General features: G+C 53.1%; 1 protein-coding gene and 1 long non-coding RNA gene across 5 annotated transcripts in view; one reads left to right on the forward strand and one right to left on the reverse strand.

Moving 5' to 3' along the window:
* The first annotated feature begins 561 nt into the window (after positions 1-561).
* The window catches only part of KIAA1614, a 29,760-nt gene continuing 5,790 nt past the window's right edge, over positions 562-24,531 (forward strand). For 2 of the 3 annotated variants that reach the window (XM_084797404.1, XM_084797405.1), the window contains exons 1-6: positions 562-1,454; positions 2,126-2,189; positions 11,288-11,431; positions 17,904-19,393; positions 20,859-21,015; positions 22,624-22,876. In XM_084797404.1, coding sequence (XP_084653530.1) covers positions 593-1,454; positions 2,126-2,189; positions 11,288-11,431; positions 17,904-19,393; positions 20,859-21,015; positions 22,624-22,876 — 2,970 coding nt within the window. In that variant the 5' untranslated portion in view covers positions 562-592. Of the gene's footprint in view, positions 1,455-2,125; positions 2,190-11,287; positions 11,432-17,903; positions 19,394-20,835; positions 21,016-22,623; positions 22,877-24,531 lie in introns of all 3 variants that reach the window. The other variant, XM_084797406.1, reaches the window with a different exon arrangement.
* On the reverse strand, positions 6,290-9,389 carry LOC311606262. Of its 2 annotated transcripts, none has more exons than XR_014782276.1 (3): positions 9,250-9,389; positions 7,036-7,143; positions 6,290-6,467 (listed from the first exon to the last, which is right to left on the reverse strand). It is a non-coding gene; the product is annotated as an uncharacterized lncRNA (long non-coding RNA). The 2 variants fall into 2 exon arrangements; XR_014782277.1 differs by having other exon boundaries at positions 9,185-9,389.

Here is a 24,531-nt window from a genome sequence, read left to right on the forward strand (position 1 = left end):
GGAGGCCTAGATCCTTTACCCACAAGGAAGAGTACTAACCATTAGCCAACACTGCCATTCTCCTCTGAGGCCATCCTTTTCCCAGGACTGGTGAATCACACTGCCTTTCACTGTGGTTCATAATTGGCATTGAGTTAATTGTCTGAGGCCTTGTTTTACTCACCTTAAACACAGGGATAGAAAAGCTAGGAACACAGCACCCATGAGGCCCCGGACCCTCTGAGGGATTATTGGGAGTTAATGGTTGCTAGGGAAGCAGTGTTATTTTCTTCAATGGTGTTTATTGTCCGTGCTTCAATTAACCCCTCCCCCCAAGTCCCCTCCTCACTCCCTGAAGGAACATTACTCATGCCAGGAGAATCTAAGCTTGGGGGTAACCTGTGCGTTGTGCCTTGTGACTTGTCCTTTCTGATGTGTGTCCACACTGTGTAGAGGATGCCCCCTCTGCTTCAGGTACCTCATCCGAGCAGGGTTCCGTATCAGGGCACCCTGCAGACCGAGCAGGTTACTGGAGCCATCCAGGAACAGGGTCTCAGCTCCTCCTTTTTCCTGCAGAGCATCCAGGTCAGGCAACAGGACGAGCCCCGTGCAAATGACCTCAGTTGTGGCTAGACATGGCCCTGAGCAGCCAGCCAGCGGACCCCTCCTGAGGCCCACACTCTGCCCCCAGGAAGACCGGATGCCTAACCCGATGGCCCCCAAGCCTCCCGGGACATGGAGGTTGCAGCTCCAAGGCCCTTCTGTGCTAGAATCCAAGGTGAAGGCCTTGAAGGAGAAAATGACAGCAGGTAAACGGGGACCGAATCCCTGTGCCACTTCCTATGAGCATCCATCCCCCACGAAATCCACATGCCATCAAGGCAAGCCTGGAGCAGTCTGGAGCCTACCAGATGCCCTGGTGGTCCCCTATGCCCAGAACCCTACTGATGGGCAGCTGGCCAGCCATGTTAATGAGAAGAAGCTTGCAAGGAATGGCGGATCCAAGCCATCCACCCCTGAGAGCTGGGATAAGCAAAGCCTGTGGCCTCCAGAAGCAGGGTGGATGCTGGCTGATCATGAGGACCCAGCACTGGGGTCTGGCTCTTCACAAGAGAGCCCCGACAGCCAGGTTTGTGCAGGCCAGCCACCGGGGCCTGGTCCCTGGAAAACCACCCACTTGGCCAGCATGAGAAGACCACCACACTCACCTGGAGATGCTATGATCCCAGAGAGAGATCTGGACAGCACAGCCCTAACCTCCAAGGAGGACTCAGTCCCCAGAACAGACCTGTCAGAGACGCTCTGGAGAGCTGATGGCCTGGAGGCTCGGGGCACTGGGGCAAATCCGTTGTCCCTGTCTGACCGGGTGGAGAGGAACCGCCTCCTGCTACAGGAGATGCTGAAGGATTCCGGACCGAGTCCCTCCAAGGTGGGAAGCCCAGACTGGACTCCATCCTGGGACAAAGCTGCAGCAGGTGAGCCTCATTTTGCAGGCCTGGGTTGGAGCAATGGGAAATGGCAGGGTGCTGGAAAGATGGGAGGGCACAATAATGTCACCAGAATAAGCACTGTCCAGCTGGGACATAACGTCCTCTATAACTCACAGGCAGCCCTAACTGCCACAAGCCGCATGGCGCTCCACATCAGTGGGAGGCCATCCTTTGTGCTTGGGAACAGAGGCTATGAGACTCTCTCCTGTACCTTGTAGCTCTTTGCAGAGTGGCCTCTTGTACTCCCTCTAATGGTCTTGCTCCACACACTCCCTGGTGTGCTATAGCGCCCTCTGCTGGGCTAGCGGGCCGGAGCGTTTCCATGCAGAGGCTGAGCGTCCTGCCCTCTGGGCGGAGCACCACAGTCTGTTCTTCAGACTCCAGAAGCTGTCCTCTCTTCCTTACCTTACCTGAGGGCATGTGTGAGATCCGCTTAGCCTACTCTGAGTTCACTCACGGTCTGTCTGACAGCCTGTGCTTCCACTTCTCAGACGACCAGAACGTGGGTCCCAGCCCCCATCATATTGGAGATTAGGTTTCAGTGTGTGAGTGTGAGGAGTGCAGGCATTTGGCCCAATTAGGGAGGAGAGCATCTCTCCTCTGTGTTCACCAGTCGGTGGCTCTGCCCTGATCTCTGCTTCTGCTCTGGGCCCTAGAGCGACCAGCGGGAGCCGTGGACTGGGACTCGGGCACCCCCCTGCAGGACTCAGGTCAGAGCAGGTAAGGGCCCTTCCCTACCGCCATTCCAACCTTTACTCTGCACCAGAGCAGTAGGAAACCTTGCAAAGGCCAGAGGAGGGAGAACCCGTCACTAGTGCATAGGAGCCACAGCCAACCACCGTCCTGGAGGCCCTGTAACGAGCCTTCCAATCACCCGTGTCCTGGAGGCCACGCCCCCTGCCTTGGCTTCTACCTCTCTAAAGCAGGAGAAACTGAGCTGTCTGATCAGTTCCCGTGGTTACGGTGAAGCTAAAGGGCATGGATGCGCTACTCCGTGGGGAAAGTTCTGGAGCAACTTGTCTTTTCCTAACCAGAGGAGTGTGCTGGACCAGGGCCAAGGATTTCTCCTCCAGCCTCTCTCTGGGGCCACAGGCTTGTACTAGCCCTTCCGTCGCTGTTTTTGGGAAGCTGGTGTCTAGAGAGTATGGCAGGAGAAGGGAGGCAGTGTCCTGAGCCAGGAGGAGTGGAGAGAGAGTATACCCCTGAGGTATGGTGGGGGCCGCATGGGGGTCTGAGCCTCTGCTGGTGCCCACTCAGAGGCTGGCCTCAGCCTCAGCCTTTGCTAGGGCCTTGGCACCATGAGGCTGCTCGCCTTGGGACTGGAAGTGTCTCCACCTTTCAAACCTGCAAATGACATTGTCTCAGGGGATTCTCGTGATATCTGCCGTCTGTAGTCTGCCTTCTCTCTTCTCACTGGTCAAGCTGCTCCCTGTGTACCCCACTAAAGTTGACTTGTCCTCCCCCAAAACACGGGTAAGACCTCTGTCTTAGTCCATGCCAGCTGCTATAACAAAATACAGCAGGTGACTTTTTTTTTTAATGGGACTTTTTTCTCTCTTTTTTATTTTATTTTATTAATTTATTCTTGTTACATCTCAATGGTTATCCCATCCCTTGTATCCTCCCATTCTTCCCTCCCTCCCATTTTCCCCTTATTCCCCTCCCCTAAGACTGTTCCTGAGGGGGATTACCTCCCCCTGTATATGCTCATAGGGTATCAAGTCTCTTCTCGGAACCCAGCAGGTGACTTATAAGGCACAGAAATGCCCTTCCTGCAGGTCAGGAGGCTGGGAACCCAAGGGCGAGAAGGCAGAAGAGTCAGCGTTTGGTATGGACCTGTTTCCTCAATGGATGACGTGTTCTTACTATGTCCTCACAGTGCATAAAGGGACAAGAAGGCTTTCTGGTGTCCCTTTTATAAGGGTGGCCAGGAGGAGTCCTCACTTGCTAATCCCATTACACCGGATTACAACATGAAAATCCTGGGAAAGATGCCCCATCTCTGCTGCTGCTTTAGCAAAATGAGAGTGCCCAAAGCCATGTGAGCAGGGTCGCACTCAGCTGCGGCGGGGAGGGGGTTGGAGACAGGGGCCACTGACTCGTTAGCCCCTCCATGTGTATTCTGGCCTCCTCCTGCCTTCCTGGCTGTTCTTTGCAGCCTCTCATCACATCCTTATCTGGCCCTGCCTGCCACTGTGATGCTCAGTGGCGCTCTGCTCCCTCTGTCCTCTCTACCTGCATCCCTGTGGAGCCGTCTTGACAGAGCTTGAGGAAAGGCACCTCTGTGCTGTGGAGACAGAGCCCCTTTCCCTGCAGCCGCTGCTGCTCTCTCCCAGTCTCAGCCCTTCAGCCCACCCCAGTTCCCTCACAAGGAAGTGCAGCTGCTGGGATTTTGCTCAGAGTTCTTATAAAAAGAAGGCAAGCCCTTGACTTGCACTGAGATAATAAGTAACAAAGGCTGGTTCTCTTAAAGGAGCCTCGTGACCAGGGCTAAGGAAGGACTTCCAGACATGCCGATGAGGATGTTTAGAACTCTCCAGACTAGACTCCTAGACAGGCCATCTGTAGCCATGAGCTATATGTCAGAGTTCAAGTATGAGGATGTGATGGCACATACCCTGGAGCCCCATCACCTGGGAGGCTGAGGCAATAGGGGCGCAAGTTCCATGACTGTCTGGGCTACATAGTGAAACCTTGTCTTGACAGATAAAGGTCAAGTATGTCATGTGTGCGTGTATATTATATCATTCACATATATTTGTATGTGTGTATATGATGAATTGATGTATGTGCCTGAGGGGAGATATGCACACCGAGAGAAAGAAGGACCAGTTTTAGGACCCTGTTCTAATAGAATTCCTCCTTAGAGTATCTGGCATAGCGCCGCAGGCATGTTCCAGTCAAGTCCCTGATAGGTAGATACCTGGACTGAAGGGCCAGGGAACATAGCCAGGTTCAAGGAAGAGAAAGTGCCAGCCCTGCTGTGATGCCCCAAGACATAGCAGGGCTCCCCTCTGAGTGAGATGGACTTACTGATGAACGCTACAGCTGCCGAAGGAACCCATATGGCCCAGAGCCTTGGCTTCCCTTGCCTCTGTGCCCCAGGAGTGCCACAGAACGCTCAGGTCCTGGGCTTAGAGCCAGAAGAGTGCTCTGAGGTTGTAGCTGACCATCTCAGTGGCCACCCATCTGTATGTGCTGTGGCACTTCATTCTTTGAGCACTGCAAACCTTCTCAGGATGTGAAGAGCAAAAGACGCAGCTTCCTGCTCAGTCAAGTTTAGAATCTGAATAATTCATGTTACAATAAAAGAGCCATGACAGCCAGGTTAACCCAACATGTGCCTAATCATGCTAATTGCTACTGTTCTGCAAGGTGGTAAGTTCATGGAATGACATTGATTGCGGAGCCCACTGCTTGGGTCTGGGGTTATCTGGGCAAGCTTATTTACAAGGTGACCTTAAGGAATCAGTCATGGAAGTGAGCCACCTGAAGACTCGGGACCTCAAATCCTGCAGAAGACCTCTGTCCCCCACCCCCAGGGTTGTTTTCTGTTAAGGGCCAGGCTTTTGATTGATCCTATAGTGCTAGAATACACCAGTGGCCAGTTGAAAGAGCAGGCCAGCAACTGTCATTTTCATCTTCTGGTTATGTGCCAGATGCTGTGTAAATGTGGCTTCTGCATCTGGCTTTGTCTGTGGACGGGTCTCAGCCATCGCTCCTGCTTTACTGACAGTTTTCTAGGGGAGGCCGAGTGACTGACTTGCCCAGGGCTTGGAGTCAGGACTTGCACTCAGGCCCCAAGGCTTATGCTCTGGTTGCTATGGAGCTCTGCCCTAAGCTAATCCTTTCCAAGGCTCCACAGACTATCTCTTCCATAAGCAACGCCTCGGGCTGGGGATCTGGGGCCTCCTGCTTCCCTCCAGCCTGATGTGTTCTCCGCTGTGGGAAAAGAAAGATGGACGAGCCAGCTTGTGTGGGTCAGTATGCTTTCAGATGGAATTGGCCCACTTTGCTCTCAGCACTCACTCACTGCCTACTGGCCCTGCCTGCCCCTACTGCCACCAAGGCCATTACTGGTATCTTTCTCCCTGAGGTCCTGGAGGCAGGAACTATGCTATTCTGAAACAGGTGCTCATAAAATGTCTGGCAAAGGCAGGTAGAAAAGAGCTGATTGAGGGCGCCATTCCCCCTCCCCCGCCCCCATCCCCCACCCCCACAGCTAGAGCCTACGTGGGCTTGCAAAGGGTCTGGAGGGAAGCAGGAGGAACATTCCAGATGGGTGAGGCTGCAGAAAGGCTTGCAAGCATCTGAGGTGGAATGTGTGACGATCCGTAGAAGGTGGCCTGGACTGGAGATCTCATTTGAGTGCAGAGGCATTCGACTGCCTCCTTCCCGCTCCAGCCGCCGCCCCATACACAGAGATGATCTTATCTCCTGGAAACATGGGACGGTGTGAATCCCGTGGGCTAAGCAGCATCGAGGAGCTGAGAAGAGGGCTTGGAGGTCATTTTGAGTCACTGGCCATGTTTTGTATCTTCTGGGCTCAGACCATTAGGGAGTTAGTTATGAGTTGCCCTGCAGCAAGCCTTGGGGAAGACACTGGCCATTCTTGGGGCCACAGAGGTCACTGAGGAGTGCCCTCAGGGAAAGATGTCACTGAAAGTGGTTGAGCCCTGTCCTTGCTTACCCACATCACCCATAGCCGGCACCAGCCATGCAGATATTCAGACACAAAGGAAGCTCTGCTCTGTGCCGGCAGTGCCAAGATATTCTAAGGAAAAAGAAAACAAAACAACAAACAAACAAACAAACAACCAGGGGAGCAACACACCAGCCTTTAATGTTTAACCCGCTTCCAAGTGCCGACTCTCCTGTCCCCTGGGTTGATCCCACACAAAGCCAATGCTTTGGAACCTTCGGGTGCTCTGTCCCTGGCCACACTTGTCACCATCCTCAGGTTCACTCCACACACGAAATCTTCGTCACGTCTTCGTCCTGTGCAGGGAAGAGCACATGGAAGTCAACACCTTCAAGGTGGTAGGCTAACTTCAAGAGAGGTCCCTCCAGGGTGTGTCTCAGACATCCTCCTGGCTGCCTGCCTGTGTACCCCATACTGAGTCCAGGCAGTGCTGACCTGGTCCTGTTCTGGGCCTCAGTGCAGGGTTTGTCATCACTCTTTGGGAACATGGGACAGAGCTGGTTTACCCTCCCCAGAAGGCAGCATTACAGGTGTTAAGTTCTGACCTGCCTCTGGCCTTTTCTAAGGACCCCTTTGCCTTGCCCTGCTCTCAACCAGCCTCTTCCTGTCCCCCGTGCTGTGGAGGTCACCTTTTCCACAGAGCCCGCCAAAGTCTTTTGAAAGTCTAGAGCACGCATAGAAAGCCCTCTGGAGCTGCATGCTGACTGTCACTTCTAAACATGCCTTCTCTTGCCAGCAGCACGGTCGCCTCATTGGCAGGTGACCTAGATCCCCTGCCCCAACCCCAGAGTAAGGGAGTGGAAGTAACACCAGGGCTAATAATAGAAGCGACAATAATAAATATTAACATTTGTGGAACTTTACCGTGTTTGAAGCGGCTGGCTGTTTCTCGAATCTCTTAACAGCTGAGCCCTTATTAGCATGTGAGGAGACTGAGACTTATCCCTGAAGGCACTCACCAGGGTCACACGGCTAGGAAGAGATGGTCCAGGGGTGAGGATTTGTGCAGGTCACCCCGAGGTCTCATTCTGTGGGTGTCCTGCAGGCTGAAGAAGGCTGTGCTCTCACAAACCCAGGCTCTATGGCCAGTACAGACCCACGCTTCTTCCTCCCTCCCTTAGACAGCAGTGTAAACAGCCTCTGACCTTGGCTGTCACACAAGTGGAGCGATGCTAACTAAGCAAAGGCTTTGGGTATCTTTGGCCCCATACTGTGTACTTTCTCTTCACTGGCTGCCCCCTGGAAGTAGTCAGATCTGTCTCCATTCTGTATTTCTTGATTCATGTTCCTCAGATGAAGGGGTTAACTCCAGACTTGCTGGAGTTTATCACTGTAATCCAGGGTTATGATGGCTGTAAAGAAATGTCTCCATCTCCCCTTGACTGAGAGAGACAGAGCTCTCCTAACCTGCCTAGCTGGAGGGGTGCTGAAGTGACTGTTAAACTTGTCCCCACTCCTAAGAACCTAGCCTATAGCAGAGGGCAGGGGTCACAGGCTCCCTTTGTCCTCAGGATGCAGCTGGTGTGAAGGTGAGAGGCGAGGGCCTGGACACACCTGTGGACCTCTATCTTACCCCAGTGACCACTCCAGAAGAGCCAGTCCTGTGGTCCAGAAGGCCCCTAAGTGGGAACTTCAGGGCCCCTCCTCGCCTTGGCCAAAGACCCAGACTCCTAGGATAGCAGTGTGAGCCCTCTCTCCTAAAGGCTCATGCTTACAGGCAGGAAACTGAGACCCTGGAAGAAAAGTACTCAGTCCCCGTATTCCTACCCCTGCCCCGGAGGTAATGGGCCTCAGGAGCACAGGCTTAAACATGGTGATACATGCTGTTTGTTTACAGGTGGTATTGCCTGTGGCGGCTGCACACTGCCTGACTTTGCCAGGAAATGTCCAAAGGAATTGGAAGAGCTGGGACTGTAGGGTTTAGGTCATGAGAGGAACAGCTGGCTGCCTGGGGGGCTCGGTGCCTCTTTCTAGTCCAGGGTCATTTCCCCCGCCTGCGGGGTTCGACTCAAACTTGGGAGGAAGTTCACCTGTTGAAAATGCAAGACACAAAGAAGGAGAGCAAGTCTGACTGATCAAGCTCTCAAACTTTATTAGTCAGGCAGCAGCTTTTATAAGTCAGAAGGCAAGGGAGCATATTGCTATAGCAACCTCAAAACACAGGGAATTCCAGGCAGGGTCATAGTGTCCTGCCACACAGGGCATCTTGCTCTGCCTTCATCTAGCTTTAGTCTAACTGTTGACTGACAACAGGGTCGCTCCATCCCTATCTGTCTTTAGTCTAACTGCTGACTCACAACAGGGTCGCTCCATCCCTATCTGTCTTTAGTCTAACTGTTGACTCACAACAGGGTCGCTCCATCCCTATCTGTCTTTAGTCTAACTGCTGACTCACAACAGGGTCGCTCCATCCCTATCTGTCTTTAGTCTAACTGCTGACTCACAACATGGTCGCTCCATCCCTATCTGTCTTTAGTCTAACTGCTGACTCACAACAGGTCGCTCCATCTCTATCTGTCTTTAGTCTAACTGCTGACTCACAACAGGGTCGCACCATCCCTATCTGTCTTTAGTCTAACTGTTGACTCACAACAGGGTGGCTCCATCCCTATCTATCTTTAGTCTAACTGCTGACCCATAACAGGGTCATCTAGTTTCTGGTGAAAGGCAAGCTCTGGGAAAAACAGAGACTTAAAGGTACAGACTCTGACAAGATGGCTGAGCATTGGCCATATGGCCTATTGTCCCCAACAGGGTCAAAGTAGAGATCTTCCTCAGTTGGGAGAGTGCATACCTGTCTTTCTGGAATGGCTAGTGACCTTTGGTGTGGTGCTAGGAGGTGGACAATAACAGGGACAGGCACCCCACAATGCTATACCAGCTTGCTCAGAGAGAGAGAGAGAGACAGAGACAGAGACAGAGACAGAGACACAGAGACAGACAGAAACAGAGAGAGACAAGATAGAGAGACAGAGAGACACGGCGGAGGGGGGGGGGGGTGGAGATCACCCACTCTTCCGAAGCTGGCAGGGCCACTATCTCCAGGGTGCACAATGATGGTGTCCTTGCTTTGCTGACCTTGGCTGCAGTCTGTGAAGGTGGCTGCCACTCTCCTCCCAGCTCGGTGTGTCGCTGCACAGATGCCTCCGGGCTGCCAGAAAGCCTGCCTTTCTAATCAGTGGAGAAACTAGCTTTGTCTGCCAGACTGCAGCGGGGCAGTTGATGAGGGGGTGGGGTGGGGGGTGGACAGCTGTTCTGAAAAGGAGACAGCAAAGCTGGAAACGGCTTAGGAATAGGGGTGGGGGGTGGGGGGAGGAAGGGGGCAAGGCTGATCGAGGCAGCATCTGGCCAGCTGCCGAGGGGCTCTCCTGCTTGCCGACCAGGCCTTGTGACAAATGCCCCCCGACAGTCGCAGAGGCACAGCTGTCACCGGAAGGCTGTGAGGGTGTCGGCTGGCAGCCAGAGGCCCGCGGCTGCAGGGGCACCTCTGTGCGTGGTAACCTCATTATCTCTGCTTTTGGAACTGGAGCCCTCAGGAGCACAGCTGCTCTCAGCTGCGGTCTGGGGAGCTGCCTGCTCTGGGAGCCGTGTCAGGGGAGCCTCTCCTGCCAATGGAGGCCTCGTGGGGCAGCAGGCCTGCCTGGAGAAGTGCTTCTGCATCACTCCGGTGAAGCCCTCCTTCCAAACCGGGCCTGGCTCTGCCAGAGCTCATGGCACAGATGGTGTCTTTATGCTAGCAGCATTTCCCCCCTCTGGCCCAAAGCAGTGTTCAAAACACATGACAAAAAGAAAAAAAAAATCATCTACTCAGAACCAGTTGAAGGGTGTCCCGAGGAGCCTTGTCCTGGAAGGAAGCGTTTGTCCATTCCTGTCAGGAGACTCCCTAGTACCGTCCTGCGGTCAGGGTGAGGCCCTTTTCCCCATGCAGCATATGGAGGGAGTTAGAGGTACCCCAGGTGTGAACCTTTGGCTGAGCTCTCTTTCTGGGGACCCTCCCGTATGTGACAGAATGAATGCTGGAGTTACCTCAAAGCCTGTCTGATCTCAGCCGCAGGCATCCTTGTCCACCCTGGCACCCATGGAGGAAGAGGGCAGGATGCGGAATGAGGCTAGGAGCAACGGGATTAACTGTTGTCTGCATCACTGCCCAGCTCTCAACTGATGTTCGACCTTGAGCAGTGTGTCCGTATTTCTCTCCAGTCCAGACACCTTCATTTGTCAAGCGCAGGGACCACCTGGCCTTGTCCAGCCTGGCTATAAAGAGCGAACTCTGCAGAGAAAGCCATCTTGCCATGGGGAAGTGTGGGCTGTTCTTCCTTCCATAAGCCAGAACAGGTGGGCTGTCGCTGTCTGGGAGACAGCTTTGGAAAGAGGTGCCTGTCATTCCTGCGGCTCTGGACTGGCCAGGGAGGCAGTGCATCTGGTTGGTGGTTCACCACCAGAGGACTCTTATTATTATGAAAATCAGGCCATGTGCTGATTTGGTTTGGGTCCAGCTTAATTTCTTTCTGCCCCTAGTCTGTGAGCCCCGAGCTGCCTCCTGAAAGACAGGTCTGGATTGAGACTATGACAAGAAAAACACCAGGATCTATAATATGTTATCCCCCAGAGGACCAAGACTGTGACAGGCAGTGCACAGTGTGGCCCTGTGTCTGTGACAGTAGCTGGGGACAGTGCTGTGTGGCTCCAGTGGGGCGGGGGGGGGGGGTGTAGGTGTTAAGGGACAGACAGACACAGGGAGGCCATGCATGGAAAAACCATGTGTCTGGGCATAGGCCCAGATCCATAACCCCGGGACCTTCCCTTCTGTCCTCCCCAAAGCTCCTGCTTCTGCCAAGGGAGGAACAATAGAATAGCCAGACTCCCTGAGCAGATGTCCCACGTCAGGTTGTCTTCCCAGCTCCTGGCTGTGTTCAGGGTGTTCCCCAGGCCATGGCGGGGGTTAGGGGAGGAGTTGCAGGAGAGGAGCAAGCCTTGTGTGTGAGTTAGAAGGGGGAGGCTGTATATAGAAGGCTTTTCCTGGCAGAGCTGGGGCTTGATACCATTAAAGCCTCCTAAGCTGTGTTATTTTCTTTTAATCCCCCCACTGTCCATCCTGGCCTGTGCTACCCTGCAGGACCTCTGTTCCCAAGCTGGAGCCTGTGCTGAGTGCCAGGCATGAGGAAGCCAAGCATCTGCTACGGCGTGCTCGCATGAAGGCCAGGACCAAACCGCTCCGAGCCAGCCATGATATTGTGCCCACCATTGCCCAGGGCAGCCGGTGAGTGGGGCCTAAGCCAGGCTGGCCTGGGAGGACTTGTGGCAGGGAAGGCTCAGGAGCACAGATAGCTGAAATGTGGCCAAAATGCCTCTGTTCTTCCTGCATGCGTGTGTGCGTGTGTGTGCCTATGTTTTCTGTGTCAGGCACTTGCGGTGAATCATTTAGTCAGTCAACACACCAATGCCCAGTAGGGTGTCGTACACTGAGATATAAAGAAAACTGAAACGTGTGACCTGAGCTCTCTGGGGGACATAGAGATCACAGTCTCCAGGGAGAGAGACGTCCAACCGCCTCCCCCTTCAGTTCTGTGAGCTGTAGTGGAGGAGGAGAAGGGTGTGTGCAGAGCTGGCGATGTGTCGCTCCACCTGGAAGGACAGGTGAGGTTCTCCAGAGGAGGTACTTCCCAGATGGGGCTTCCAAGACCTGTGAGTGTTCACTGGGCAGGCACAGGGAGGATGTGGTGGTGGGAGAGGGCGGGGGAGGAGGGGGACAGATATGCTAGGGGGTGGAAGCTGTGACAAGAAGCACTGTGCTCCAGAGCTTAGTCAGCCTGGAAGAGAGAAATCTACGAAGGGAGGCATGAAGGCCAGAGAACGTCCTAGAGGCCTGCCATGGAGGAACCACAGGTCTACTGAACAACAGCTCATTTGCTCCTGCACCACACTGGTGTGGGGCCTCAGAGATGGATAAACATGTAGGTTAAACAGATAGCAATAGATAGGCGGTAGCAACTGCTTTTCTACAATGCCCTCTGGCTGGGCGGAGTGGAACTTGACAGAGGAGAAAGGCTGTGACTATGGTCCTGGTAGAAGGTTCTAGAAAGCAGGCATGGTGGCTTCTCAGAAACCCCCATGGACCAGAACCACGCTGGATTACCCGGCAGCAAACAAGCACTACCCAGTTGAAATTCTGTCCCTGCCAGTGGTTAGTGTGTGCCTTGGGAAGGTCTCTGAATTATCCGTATCATCCTCTGGGTTCCGAGAGTATATGAGCGGATGCACAGAAGGCTCACTTAGTACTGTGGGCACATGGACTGCCAGCTCCAGGGCCCCAGCATCTGATTAGTCAGCTTTGAGGGGAAGAGAAGGGGAGGCACTCAGGACAAAGGCCAGAGTTCTGACTTGTATTAGCCTGCTCATGGGCCCCTAGCCAAAGGGTGCTGCCTAGGTTCAGGGCCAGGCTTGAGAGGGGAGGGGCTCCAGTGCAGCCACTGTGATGTCCACTGAGCAGCTGGATACAGGATCATTAGAGGTGAGGCCAGAACTGGAGATGAGGGGACTATGCTCAACCCATCATGCTGGGGCTGCAAGGGTGAGTGCAGCCAGAGCGAAGAGACTGAAAAGAAGAGGCTCAGGACTCCTGGGGCCAGCTACATGCCTTACCCCAGCATTGTGCTCGTTCTTTCTATGGTACACCCTAAAGAGCTACTTACACACAGGATTCTCCCCCACACAAATGCAGTGCCACGCCATGCTCCGCACTGTCCAGCCATGCCAGATCTTGCCAGGCCAAGCAGGCCCACCTCTGTAAATGGCAAGGCCCATCCATGGCTTCACAGGTACGGTGGGCACATTGGATCTGCTTGTCTTATTCATCACCATGTGGTACCAGCAGTGATGAGGACTCTTAGTGAAACTGAGCCTTGTGCTCTTTGATGGGGATGCTCAGTACAGGCTCGGCACATCCACGGAACCACTGCAGTGACTCCATTACAAGCAAAGGCCTCTCTGTTTGTGTCACTGTGAACCTTCAGAGAGGAGCACAATGGGCGGTAGTGGCGTGCGCCTTTAATACCAGTACTTGGGAGTCAGGCAGATCTCTGTGAGTTCGAGGCCCGCCTGGTTGACAAAGAGAGTCCTGGACAGTCAATGCTACACAGAGAAACCCTGTATCAACAAAACAAAACAAAACACACACACAGAAAAACAACAGAGAGAGAGTGAGAGTGAGAGAGAGAGAGAGAGAGAGAGAGAGAGAGAGAGAGAGAGAGAGAGAGAGAAGGGCATAAGAGACTGTAAAATCCTAGTGAATGTGCCCATAACGTTACTTTTTCATTTCCACATGTATGCTTATCTTCCTCTCACTACAGAGGACTCCCCGGAATGGCATGACTTCTTTGAGGTATCCTGGCTATTCTCCACATGCGCAGAGATGCCTTAGACAGCCAAGGCACCCCTGCCTTGTTTTCTATAGGCATTACATTGGAGTGCTGAGGCACACGTGGGCAAGACTCCACAAAACAGACTTCCCTGGGCCTTGTCCTCTTGGGCACCTCCTTCTCTGGTTCGTTCCATCTAGTCTTAACACCCCAATAGCTATTGTAAAGTAGGTTCCCCCTTTCTTGGCCATAAAAAATGCTATAAAAATGCAAGGTGACCTACTTCAGCAGCTGCTGTGTCCAGAAAAGAATTACTACGACTTGGCAGCGCCGGTGAATCCTCAGAGGGTAGAGCTGAAAAATCCGCACCAGATGGCTTGCTGCAGCTGCTTAAAAAGGTTACGCTCCATCAGAGCGCCCTGGAGGGCACTCGGAGTTAACGCGGTGATGCCATGCAGGCCCCAGGCCTCGGCTAGAAGCAGGAGGTCCTGCCCCAGCCTCGCCTTATCATCCCTTCCAAACAACAGCTTGGCAAAAGAGGAAGGAGGAGGAGGAGGGGCAGGCAGAGCAATCTGCAGAAGGCCAGGTTTACCTAGAGGTAACCAGCTGAGCCTGAATCCAGGCCTTTCCCAGGAGGGAAGAGGTGGAGCCAGTCTACATGGAAAGCAAGGAGCTCCTAGAAATGTAATCTTGGGAAGTAGGCAGACTCAGGTTGGTCTGTGTAATCCCGAGAGCACCCTAGGGAGGTTTGTTTGTCCTGTGTGACCAGAAGCTATGTGAGGCTGCAGAGCTTGCAGGCGTCACCTCCATTGGGTGTCTAGGGCCGCACTGTCTTGGGGACTGTGGGAAGGGACTTTCCTCCCAAAGACTATGCAACTTCACCACTACACTGAGGCTCCGACCTTGGCTGGGATCCTGTCCGCCAGGGACCTTGTCTTGAGAGGCAAAGCTCTGGGCTCTGTTTTTGGCCTGACTGTCTCAAGTGCACATCTTCCTAGGCCTCCCACTGCTTTTCTGCGCTGGTGTCTGTATGGCTGCCTAGGGCTTTGGAGTCTGAATAATTGCACTGAGGACTCTTACATGATTAGCTTGTCTTTAATTTTATTCTACTTAGGATGATGATGAATTTGGTTTTGTGGAGTTTGGGATTTTGCGTTTGGTTTGGTTTGGGTTTTTTTGTTTGTTTGTTTGTTTTTCAAGACAAAGTTTCTCTGTGTAGCCTTGGCTGTCTTGGACTCACTTTGTAGACCAGGCTGGCCTCAAACTCACAGTGATCCACCTGCCACTGCCTCCCGGAGTGCTCGGATTACAGGCATGAGCCACCATTACCGACCTGCCTAGACTTTCTTGAACTCAGAATCCCCCTGCCTCTGCATCTTGAGTGCTAAGATTGGGGATATATATTACCACACACCAGCTTTTGTTTTTTCTTTTAAAATAAAAATAGTACTTCTCTTTTTGGAGTGAATTCTGAGATGGCTCAGTTCAGCATCTGTGTGTAAACTTAGGCCACTGCTGTAGCTCATGGGGCACAGACTGTTACTATATACTGCCCAGAGAACAGATGTATGTTTTCCTTACCAGAACTTACAGACCACTTCCCTCCTGTAGAGCAGGGCGTTGGCCCTGGAGCCCAGTAGGAGGAAGGGGCGGTCACCAGTGAGCCACACTTGTGTTGTATAGACCTGGCTGCCCAGCTTGTCCTACCTCTCTGCCTGATGATGTAGCACCTGTTTGCTGTTGTTCAATACCCCCTTTCCAACACTAGCATCTAAGTCTCTGACAGTTGGTGGGTGGCAGGTATTCAGGGCAGGGACACATCATCAAAGTTTATTCTGAGTTCTCCAGAAAAGCGCAACAGGTGGGACGTGTCTGTATAGAGAGAGGCTCACTTTAAGGAGTTGGCTCGCAGCTTTGTAGAAGCCTGCCACAGGCAGGCCTGCAGTTCAATTCCATAGTCAGCTTGCAGGCAGAATTCCCGTCTTATTCCAGAGAGGTCAGAGGTCAGCCTTGGTTTTCCACAGGCCTTTAACTGATAGGATGAGGCCCATGATGGAAGGTAATCTGCTTTATTCAAAATCTGTTACTTTAAATGTTAATTTTGTCTATTGAAAAAAAATTTAAAAGGCCCAGGGCTAGAAAGATGGCTTAGAGGTTAAGAACACTGGCTGCTCTACTAAAGGTCCTGAGTTCAATTCCCAGCAACCACACGGTGGCTCACAATCATCTATAATGTGATCTGATTCCCTCTTCTGGCTACAGGTGTACATGCAGATAGAGCACTCAGATAGATAGATAGATAGATAGATAGATAGATAGATAGATAGATAGATCTTTAAAAAGCAAAACAAAACCCAACCTGTCTCGAAACAAAACAAAGCCCTGTGCTACTGTTTGGCCAAGTTGCCACTGGGTTAACCACTGCGTTGCCAACCATGGGAGAGACTACCTGTGCAGTCTGAAGACTTCTCAGAGACCTGAGCGCTTGACTTACTCTGTAGAAAAGGATTTTAGGATAAGTCTTTGTGAAACAAAAGTTGGAGCTTACGAAACAAAGGTGGGCACAGGTTCAAAGAGACAGATTTGAGTGTGGCACTGAGAAAGCTACACATTTAAATATCCGATCACTAGATATGATGTGATTTGTGGCCTTTGAAGTTGCAAAGGATAGGAGCCATAGCTGGGGAAGAGATGGGAGGCCTTGTTTGTTTACCCTAAAGGCTGTCGCTATATAGGTGTTGTGATACTAGCTGTGCTCTGTGAGGATCCAAGTCAGTAGGTGTGAAGGAACCAGGATAAGAGGCCAGCGCACTGTGAGAGAAAAGGGACTAGTGGGAGAAACTAAGTCAGCCTAAAGGCTTAGCTGTAGATGGGTGGGGAAGGCTCCAGAGGGAAAAGGAAGAAGTGTGGGCCTTGAGCCTCGGCTCATTTGGATAGCTCTGTTACCTGGCTCCTGGGGTCCTGAGATGAGGTTCCTGTGCTGCTGAGCAGGATGAGCTGGAAGCCACCAGCCAGTGGGTTCCAGAGATTCCCTGGAACGGCAATGGGCATCTGAAGGCAGATGTGCTGTGTGAGGCGGGCTCGGGGCAGGAGCTCTGCAGCTGTGTAAGGAGCAGCCCCAGGTCCATCCCAGCAAGGTCTAGAGGATCCCAAGTGGGAACCTTGGTCAGGAACGCTCTGAGTCCAAGACTTCCAGGCCCACAGAATACCCAAGGAGGCTTTGCAGCATTTCAAACTGCTCCTTAGTGTTCACAGGGGGCTGGTTCTAGGAGCCCCGCTGAATACTAGAGCCCACAAATGGTCAGGCTGTTGATATAAAAGAGAGTAGCTTTTGCACCTAGATTATCCACTTCCTCCTGTGCACATTAAACATCCGTAGATCGCCCACGCCCGTTAATGTGCTGGAAATGCTTTTCAGCAGTAGCTACTTTGCAGTGTTTAGGGCAGTGGTTCTCAACCTGTGGGTCACAATCCCTTTGGTCACATCAGATATCCTGTGCATCAGATATTTATATTATGATTCAAAACAGTAGCAAAATTACAGTTATAAAATAGCAACAAAATCATTGAATGGAAGCCAGGTGTGGTGGCACACACCTTTAATCCTAACACTTGGAAGGTAGAGGCAGGTGGATCTCTGTGATTCAGCCTGGTCTACAAGGCAAGTCTAGGATAGAGAGGGCTACACATAGAAACCCAGTCTCATAATAATAATAATAATAATTATTATTATATTATTATTATGATGAATCATCATCATCTTCTTCTTCATCACCACAGCCTGGAGAACTATACTAAAGGGTCGCAGCGTTAGGAAGGTGGAGAGCCACTGCTTTTAAGAGATGACAAAGAGAATGAAGTCACTACATGTTCAGTACAGATTCACAGATAGGTATTTTATTTTCAAATATTTTTACTAGGTGACTGGTTGAATCCCCAGATGTAGAGGTGACTCACACAGGAGTGACTGCACATGTTTTTTACAATGTATCACTGCCAAGTCAGACCACTTCCTTACCCTAGACACACACACACACACACACACACACACACACACACACGCACACGTACACACACAGGTGTGCACACACAGAGTACACATATAAGGCCTCTCTTCTGCACAGTCTCTAGTTTAGCAGCTTTTCTTGTTAACTCATGTTGAGCCCAGCAACAGAGAACAAGTTAAAAATAAAGGAAGCTGTATCAGTCTTGTTGAGCAGTGTGTACCAGGATGTATTTGGGATGTAGACATCCTATAGGGCTTGGGGCTTGTCACATGGCTTTCCAGGAGCCTGACTGAGGGTAACCTTGTAGGGTGTAGCTACCTCCTCCTCTCCACCTTCCTGCATGTGACTTCTCTCCTGTCTCTTCTAGAAACGACCAGAGAAGCCCAGCCTTGGATGAGAGGACCACCTCTGCCTACAGAGAGAGCCTCCAGAATAGTAACTTGAATGACCCCTGCCGTGTAGCGTCGGGCAATGGGCAGTGGTCCAAGCAGGAGATGCCCCTGTCTCATGTCCGTTTTGAAGATGAGTCTGCCTACCAGGCCGAGTCCCGGTACCTGGAGCGGCTCCAGCTCCAGCTTCGGCAGCGGCAGGTGCTAAGCGCAGTGCTACATGCTGTGGACCAAGGACCTCTGCACTCCAAGCCGGACCTAACCAGCTACATTAACCGCAGCGTGGGCAACAGCTCATTCCATAGGCCTGTGGGCTCGCTGGACCACAGTAACTTCTCCGCACCACCATCTCTATGGGGCAATGAGAGGAAGTGTCCAGCCTGTGGCAGCTGTCTTGAGGAGCTTTGCCCTGCTGAGGGAAGGGCAGCCCCTGATCTGAGGGAACTCCGGAGTCTCCAGGCTGCCTGTGAGGCAGAAGTACTGCTGGCGCCTTGTCATCTCCATGGCGTGGGCTCCCCCTTCCCAGGGCTCCACACAGACTGGATCCGGGAAACACGCATCACAGACACGGTTGTCACACACCCTGAAGAGGGGGACTCTGCCCTGGACAGCGCCAACAGTTCAGACAGCTGGATAGACAGTAAGGATGTCAGGACCTCTCAGTCCAGCAAGGCAGGCGATCAGGCCCAAGTCAGCAGCCCCCAGCAGCGGCAGCATGGCTCTAGGCCTCAGGGAGGTCCCAGGTGGTCTAGAAAGGCTGAGACTGAGCTGCCCTGCGGCCTTCAAGTCTGGCCTCACCTGGATGTAGGAGAGGAAGTAAAAAGAGCCAGAGGACACATACCCCAGGAGACTTTATTTCTAAAGGAAGATGCTGTGCCTAAACCTGCCTTAGAACCTACGAGGCCATGGTCCCAGGGGCAGCTTGGACCCCAGTTAGGAAGTCACCCTGAGGACTGCTGGACTCCATGCAGAACAGCCTATGTTGTGTCGTTTTCTAAGAAGCTCGGGTCTTCAGGACCAGGTCAACCAGACCAAGTTACTGAAAGCCATGGACCTCTGGAAACTGTCTGCACCTCTTCTCTCCAACAGAGTGGTGAAGAGCCTGCTGTGCTCCTCCCAGCCCTGAAGCCAACTCTGCCCTTCTCCCTTGAAGTGCCAACCCCTCCTTCTGCAAGGAAATCCCTCTGCCCTCCGTCTCCGCCTCCGCCTCTGTGGAAGTCGCCCTGGACTGGACACCACAGGCTGGAACGCCAGGTGGAGCCTCTGTCCCCTGCAAGAGCTGCTGTTCTCTCCCCACCCCAGACCGAGCCCTATAGCCCCCGAGTCAAACATCCACTACTGGGCCTGTCCAACGACAGCAGTGTCTCTCTGGGGCTGCAGCCCTCGGGAGCAGCTGTCCACAAGAGTAGAGCTGGGAAGGACCAGTGTTGTCAGGAGCCTGGAGTGCCTCTGCAGAGTGGTGGGAACGGTAAGGAGTGCTGTGGCTTCGTGTTTAGCCCAGACCAGGTCTGTGGCTCGCATTTGCTCCCCATCCTGATCACCTCATGGTACGGCCACATACCACCTCGGAGCAGCAGTAAGTGCCAGGGAGGTGGGGGGAGCGTGGGTGGGGTACAGGATTTAGCATGAGCATGGAGCGAGCTAGCCACCTTTCTGTGACTGGGAGATGGGGAGCTGGGGCCTGGACCACGGGGAAGGCAAGAATGGTGCCCTCTCTCTGTTGGCAATTCTGAGGTTTGTAGGGAAGCTCCAGGCCACAGCTGCCTGAAGCCAGGCTTTGTGGGAATTAGACTCCTGTCAACTATGAAGACTCTACTGTTGTTTAGAACAGTAACTACTCTTTAGTCACCAGCCCTCTCCCACCATATGCCTTTTGTGCCTTGCACTGTTTCATTCACTATTGACCAGGCACCTGGTACAAGCTTAGACCTGTCCTGGGCGCTATGGGGAACACATAAGAAAAATCACTCAAGCAGGATCCCTGCCCTTAAGGCTCACTGTGGCCAACCCTGTCTGTGGCACATGGTGACCAGCAGGGGGAGTGCTACAGCAAGGTGCTGCTCTGAGCTCTCTTGGCCCTGCCTACCCAGCATGCTGGTAGGTTGGGGTGGGCGAGGCTGCCAAAGCTCCTTGCTCTTGGGAGAGGTCATCATGCTGTAGGCAGATTCCGTGTGTTTGCAGAGCCAGGCTCGGATCCTCTCCGCTGTAATCCCAGGTGGTAGGAATGAAGTTACTGAGGCAAAGCCTGTCTCCCCCAGGTGTTCTGCTTCCATCCCTCTCCCGCCCTCCACCCCATGCTCAGCTGCTGCTCCCTCTCTTTTGTGCGGGGCTCCAGGCTGGTGATTGGCTTGCACCTAGCTGCTTCCCGCAGTGGCTTCTGAGATCCAGTGAGCTTTGTGGGGAGCCTGGGTCTGCACCTCCTTGAGAGCCTGGTGACTATTCTCTTGTTAGTGACAAGGCCCCGGGGTGACCACTTCCTCTCTTCACACTCACGTTTTCATATCTAGAAAGTGAGGGTTAAAATACAGCCTGTCTCGTGGGAAACACGAGGCCAAGTCTGTGGAGCGTCCAACGTCACCGAGCGCACACAGTGCTCCCAAGGTGGAAGTGTTGTAAACGCGGTGGCAATTTTAGATGGGTTCCCCTGTTCTCCACTGTGGAAGGGACATAGGAGGGGCATGGCACGTGACAAGTCACCCACTGTGTACCAGTTGCTATGGTGGGTGATGAGGCGGCAGTAGTGCACAAGACCCCACCCTTGTCCTCAGTTTCCAGTTTAGAGGATGCTTGAGGGTGACCCTGGCCACCTTCACTGACTGCCTCCTGGGGCTCCTACCTCTGCCCAGTGTTCCCTGCCTCTAAAAGTGGGAAATGGGTCTTCCCCTATTGTGACCTGTGGCTGTGCTGCAGGGAAGGCGCTGTGGCTCTTGCAGGGACCCTCCAGGACTCTCTCCAGTCAGCAGATGTCGCCACCGTCAATTCTACAGCCATCACTCTCTCCCTCACCTCAGAGGAGCCTGAGTGCAGCCAGGAGCTGGGAGGAGGTCTACAGAGGACGGAATCCTGCGCTGAAGGCCGCATGCCCACTGGGTGAGTGGCAGGAGCAAGCCCTGACTGCAGTGGGTATGCTGGATGGGGAAAATACCACCTGCAGCAGTAGCATCCCTAACTTTCCACTCCCAAAATCTAGAGGGTTCCTAGACTACATCCTGGCATCCCTAAACCACCCTTCCCAATCCTTTTTATGTGTGAGTATGTGTGCAGGCCAGATGCTGACATTGGGTATCTTACTTAGTGGCTCCACACCTTGGTTTTGAACCCAAGGATTCCATTGACTCTGCCTCCTCAGAACTGGGGTTATGGGCATGCTCTGCCACGTGCCTGGCTCTTAAATGGGTGTTGGGATCTGAACTCAGGTCCTCGTGCTTGTGCGCCAGGCACATTACCCTCTCCCCACCCCCACCTTCTCCAGCTCATTTCATCTGAGGTACCTCACTGAGTTATCTGCCCACCCTTAGCCCTAGCTCCCAGGATGCAAACTGTTTCCCTTCTTTGCCTCAGCTGGGGTTAGACATCTGTGACCTTGCCTTGGGACCTCCTTGGGCCGAGTTCAAAGCCTTGGTAAACCTGGTAGTTCCCAGCTCCATATTGTACCCTGTGACCACATGGCTGCACGTAGCCTTCCTATGGCCCCGCTAGACCTGGATGTTTGCCAGAAGGCTAGTGTCTGGCAGTTTCTCCTGGACATCTCTCCCCCTCAACAAAAACTCCACAGTTGCTTCCCTGCTAACACACACACACACACACACACACACACACACACACACACACACACACACTTTCCAGCAGCCTTGCTGCCACTCACACAGTGCTCAGACCCTTGTATCTGCCTCCTCCTGGTCCCCCCCCACTCCCCCCCTCTGGCAACCCTCAGCAGCCCCCAGCCCCTCTTTCTACCATCTGCTCTAAGTTCCCTCACTTCTTAGATGCATGAGGGAATATTATTTTTAATCCAATTAAATGTTATCATTGTCCTACTTAAAGCCCCACGGCAGTTTTTCCTCTCCTTCACGTCCTGAGGACGATGGTGCCTGGTGGCTTGCTGGGACCTGCCTGCCTGCCTGGCCACCTATTACATCTCTTCCTGCCTTTCTCACTGGCTGCTGCTGTTGAACATATCAAACTTGTTCCTGCTCAGACAGAGGCCCCAGCTGTTCTGTGCACCTGCCGGTCTCACCTCTGGGCTTAATGGCTTGACTCCTGCCTGTCATTGGCCCTTGGTATAAAGACTGTTTTCTCCCAAAGAGATCTTCCCTGGAAACTATTTACAAGTGCCTGATCACGCCCTGCTTTCCCCCCCACACCGCTGTGAGTGCCTTTTCTCCTTCATGTGGTCTGTGGTTGACACGCTCCTATACACCCTTAGCTGAGGGCTGTGAGACATCCCGAGGGGGATGAGGACCCCACGACTGTGTGCTATGGCAGGGGTTATCCTGGATGTTCTCCCCAAAACTGCTTTCATAGAGTACCTGGCAGAGTCTGCCTGGCTCCCTTTGCTACAGCCTGATTGCTAGTTCCTCCCTGGGGACATTGGTACTGGTCCATGTGGGGCCTGTGGGTCCCTAGGATGCAGGAGACAGCCAGTTCTTGCCTTCCTTGAAGTTACCTCATGGCCACTCCTACCCCCTTGTGTTTCAGAGCATCACCTGAAGCCAGCACGGAACACAAGCCACCCTCAGCTGCCCATAGTGATGGGAACAAGAAAAGGAGGAGGAGCATCACCTCCACCCTTGGGCTCACAAAGCTCTTCTCAGCCCTGGGCCACGCCTCCCGCCCCAAACTTGGCACATCCCGTAGCTACAGTGTGGAACAGCTGCAGCCCTCAGTGCCGGCTCCACAGGCCAGCACCTCCAAGATAAAGAGAGCCCCATCGTTACAAATCCTGCATCTGGTGAGTCCCTGGTGCCCTAGGCAATAGGGTGTGGTCCCAGTAGTGCAGTCTGTTGGAATGCTGGAGTCCAAGGCACAGAAGTGGGGGCTGCTACTGTCCCCCCACTGACTCAGAGGGCGTGGGCTCCCTGTGTGTGCAGTACTCCCCAGTTCTGTTCTTCCAACCCACCACCTGCTGTCTTCTTTCTCCCTCTCCCATAAATGTGTTGTCTCTGCTTCCTGGAGAGTTTCTGCCCTGATGTTCTTTATTCTTCTCCTCGGCCACAGCGATTCTCTTAACCCAAATGCAATTTCTTCTTTCTTTTTTGTTTTCTCTATGTGTGTATGTTTTGCCTTCATGTTGTCTGTGCACCGTGTGCATGCCTGGTACCCACAGAATCCAGAAGAGGGTATTGAATCAATCCCCTAGGACTGGGGTTAGAAACAGTTATGAGCTGTCATGTGGGCACTGGAGGTTGAACCCGGGTCCTCTGGCAGAGCAGCCAGCGCTCTTAACGGCCATCTCTCCTTCCGCCAAACAGTTTCAATCTGTATAGTCACAGCAAGCCTTGACTGGCTTTTTTTTTCCCCTGGTCTTTCTCCGTGGCTTCCATAGTGGTATTTCTGAGGACTCACAAACCAGCCATGCGACTCCCCCTTCCCATGAATGCACCCCTCTTTGGACATTTATCATGTTCAAGATGAAGTTGAGAGCACTTAGTGTTGTGAGGGACCTGTGGCGTGTCTGCTCTTGTGTCTCACCACTCTGCCAGAACACTCTGGGCCTCAGCTGGATAGACCCCCCCCCCCCTTTGCTCTTCTACAGTCAGCTCACATGGTCTGACAGAATCTTCACTCGAATGTGTACGGACTCTACCTGCGGACGTCTGCTCTTTCCTCAGTACTCGAGGCATGCCTCGTTTAGAAGCCATCACAGTCTTCAGGCTGAGGGGCATCTGCTCTGTGCGCCCTCTCACTCAGTGCTACAGTCCTCCGGGCTGCCCTCCCCTCACTGGAGCAGGACATCTGTGCTCCCAGTGCCTGTCTCAGTGGCTCGTGTGCCCAGGTGACTCTGAGTGAGCACAAGGCACCAGCTAAACGCCTCCCTCTCCGTGTGCCAGGCTACGAAATCACCTCTGCACACTCACCCCTACCAGGCCTCCGGGCCTCCTGCTCTGTGTGAGGAGCTCGTAGCCCTTCTGTTCCTTCTGTCCTCTACCTCCTCCCCCGTGCAGGGTGAGGGAGAGAACCACTAGGAGTAGCACTCCTAGTCTGCTAGCTGATGAGGAGACGAGAGGGAGAAGCAGCAGAGGGTGAGCTGGGAATGAAGACAACACGGCTTTCTTGCACCCAGGACTTCTCTGGTGTTGAGCTGTGTAAGCTGTGGCACTTGCATCTACTACCACTGGACTTTCTCCATGAACCTCTCAATGGAAGTGACAGTGTCTCTTGTGTCTCAGAGGTCTGGCTGCAGTTTAAGCTGAATGACTGAAGGTAGAGGGAAGCCTGGCTAAGAAAGGACAGGACATGCAGGAAGAGCTGGGGGGGGGGGGGAATTCAAGAAGCTAAAAGGAAAAACCAGTCTCTCCCAGAAGTGCAAATGCCTTGAGCATCCAGCCCTCACCAAGAATACACCAGCACATACCACACCTTCTCCCATGTCCCCAGGCCTTCTTC

This window comes from Acomys minous (genome assembly GCF_964271855.1).
Source record: "Acomys minous genome assembly, chromosome: 1".
NCBI classification, from domain to species: domain Eukaryota; kingdom Metazoa; phylum Chordata; class Mammalia; order Rodentia; family Muridae; genus Acomys; species Acomys minous.